Consider the following 2519-nt stretch of genomic DNA (forward strand, 5'->3'; position numbering starts at 1 on the left):
AGTTAGTTAACAGTTAGTTAGCAGTTAGTTAGCAGTTAGTTAACAGATAAAGTTAGTTAACAGTTAGTTAACAGTTAGTTAGCAGTTAGTTAACAGATAAAGTTAGTTAACAGTTAGTTAAGTTAGTTAACAGATAAAGTTAGTTAGCAATTAGTTAACAGATAAAGTTAGTTAACAGTTAGTTAACAGTTAGTTAACAGATAAAGTTAGTTAACAGATAAAGTTAGTTAACAAATAAAGTTAGTTAGCAATTAGTTAACAGGTAAAGTTAGTTAACAGAACTCACTTGAATCTCGCCATGTTCTTCTCAAACTCTTCTTTCTCTCGCTGGAACTCGGTGATGTACTTTTGCTGCAGAAATAAAATAAAGAACATATTTGAATCAGGAGTAACTGGGTGGGTTTGCTCACTCTGGACTCTGGAATCTGATCCAGACCTTCTTTTTGTCAGGCAGCTCCTTGTACTTCTTGGACAGGATCTTGGTCAGGTCCAGGTTGCTCATCTCCGGGTGGATTTTGGCGTATTTGGCTCGTTTCTCCATAAAGAAGCGGAAGTACGGAGTCAGAGGTTTCTTGGGGAAATCTGGATGAGTCTGAATACAAGAGGGGTCAAGTTAGGGGTCAGAGGAACAGACCCTAAACAAAACCTGGTCTCCTGAGCTGGATCAGCTGACTCACCTTCAGTTTCTTGCCTTTGTATGGATTCTTCACAAACTCTGTGGCGTCTACAATGAGCTCCGTCATCGTTCTGTACTTACGAACCTGAAACACAGAAACAGAAATAACCAATACAGCCAAACCATTGGCTAATCAATAACATCAGAGGTTTGTGTTTGGGGTTCCTCAGGGATCTGTTCTATTCAATTCAATTCAATTCAATTCTGTTCAGTTCTGGGTCCTTTGTTGTAGAATTTACAAATCTACTGTAGTACACCGAATGTTAATAATTATATTCAACAAACTAAACCGCAATATTTTATAAAGACTGCAAAAACTAAAAATAACATCAACTATGAATTCAAATATAAAAACTATTAATCAAGCCTTTATTTCTTATTTAATTTTCATGAAACAGCAGTTATACCTTTAAAAAGAGACAAAAAATAAGTTTTAATTTGAAAAACAGTAAAGGTATTCTACTGTTGCTCAATTTTAAACTATTAATTCACCATTCAAGCTCTTAATGAACCAATGAAGCAGGGCTTAAGGGCTTTGAATTTAAGGTTGAATGATGAGTTTAAGGTGGAATGATGGATTAATGGTTTAAAATTGAGCCATAGTAGAATACCTTCACTGTATTTTCAAATTAAAACATCCTTTTTGTGTCCTTTTAAAACGTTTAACTGCTGTGTCCTGTTTGGTAGAATAAAGATGGCCACCGTGGTCGGTACCTCAGAGGACACTTTCTGCCATTTCTGCCGGCACATGTCTCCGGTGAAGCTGCCGAAACAAACTTTCTCCCAGTCGAAGTGCGACTCTGTGGTTTTATACTTCATGCCGTCTCCGTCCGGCAGCAGACTGCGAATCCGCTCCAGCAGAGTCAGACAGTCCTCCTTACTCCACTCATCTAAACACAGAACACACCTGGACAGGTAAGACAGGTGCAACCTTCTCTTTAAAGGACCAGGACAACACTGTGCTCCCAGGGCAACAGGTGAGTTACAGGTGAGTGCGACAGGTGAGTGCGACAGGTGAGTAAGAGGTGAGTAACAGGTGAGTAACAGGTGTGTAACAGGTGAGTAACAGGTGAGTGCGACAGGTGACTGCGACAGGTGACAGCACTTTACCTGGCTCACTTTTGATCCTGGCGCTCTGAGCTCTGGAGACGCTGCTGCTGCCGTTCATCCTGCAGCGACTGACGGAGACTCCGCCCCCTCCCTGCTCTACACACACATTAACACAACTTTATTGACACACACACGACACCTGAACTGATCTAACTTCATGTCAGAGCTTTTTATCTGCATCACATGGTCTTCATCAGTGAGCTCAGTTGCCATGGAGATGTACTTTACAGTTCACTACACTTACTGAATAACTAGATTATTAATACAACATATAATCAGTAATTGTAGATCAAATACTTACTATAAAATTAATAGTATTAATATAACAGTTAAAGTAACTGTAATATTAATACTTTAACGTCTAATATTTAATACTAACTGAATATTAATACTTTAACTCTTCAATATTAATACTAACTGTTATATTAATACTAACTGTAATATTAATACCTAACTGTAATAATTAAGTACTAACTGATATTTTAATATAACTGTAATATTATACTAAACTGTTTATTAATACTTTAACTCTAAATTAATACTAACTGTTAAATATTAATACTTTAATCTAATATTAATACTAACTGTAATATTAATACTTTAACTCTAATATTAATACTAATGTAATATTTGAAACTAAATGTAATTAATACGTAATCCTCAATATTTAATTATTTTACTCGAATATAATATACTAACTGAATGATAATTACATAAACTGTATATTAATACT

At 35.9% G+C, this 2519-nt stretch overlaps 1 protein-coding gene across 1 annotated transcript in view; it reads right to left on the reverse strand.

Annotated features, from left to right (window-relative positions):
• Window positions 1-2519, reverse strand: part of LOC118334387 (nucleolar transcription factor 1-like) — a 14275-nt gene that overhangs the window by 9988 nt on the left and 1768 nt on the right. Inside the window, exons 2-6 of the mRNA XM_035670289.1 lie at window positions 1787-1882; window positions 1391-1566; window positions 678-761; window positions 437-592; window positions 287-351 (exon numbers count right to left, since the gene is read on the reverse strand). Of these exons, the coding sequence (XP_035526182.1) occupies window positions 287-351; window positions 437-592; window positions 678-761; window positions 1391-1566; window positions 1787-1844 (539 nt within the window). The 5' untranslated portion in view covers window positions 1845-1882. The remainder of the gene's footprint in view (window positions 1-286; window positions 352-436; window positions 593-677; window positions 762-1390; window positions 1567-1786; window positions 1883-2519) is intronic.

This window comes from Morone saxatilis, unplaced genomic scaffold, assembly GCF_004916995.1.
Source record: "Morone saxatilis isolate NCDOM2014 unplaced genomic scaffold, NCSU_SB_2.0 Contig23, whole genome shotgun sequence".
Lineage (NCBI taxonomy): Eukaryota > Metazoa > Chordata > Actinopteri > Moronidae > Morone > Morone saxatilis.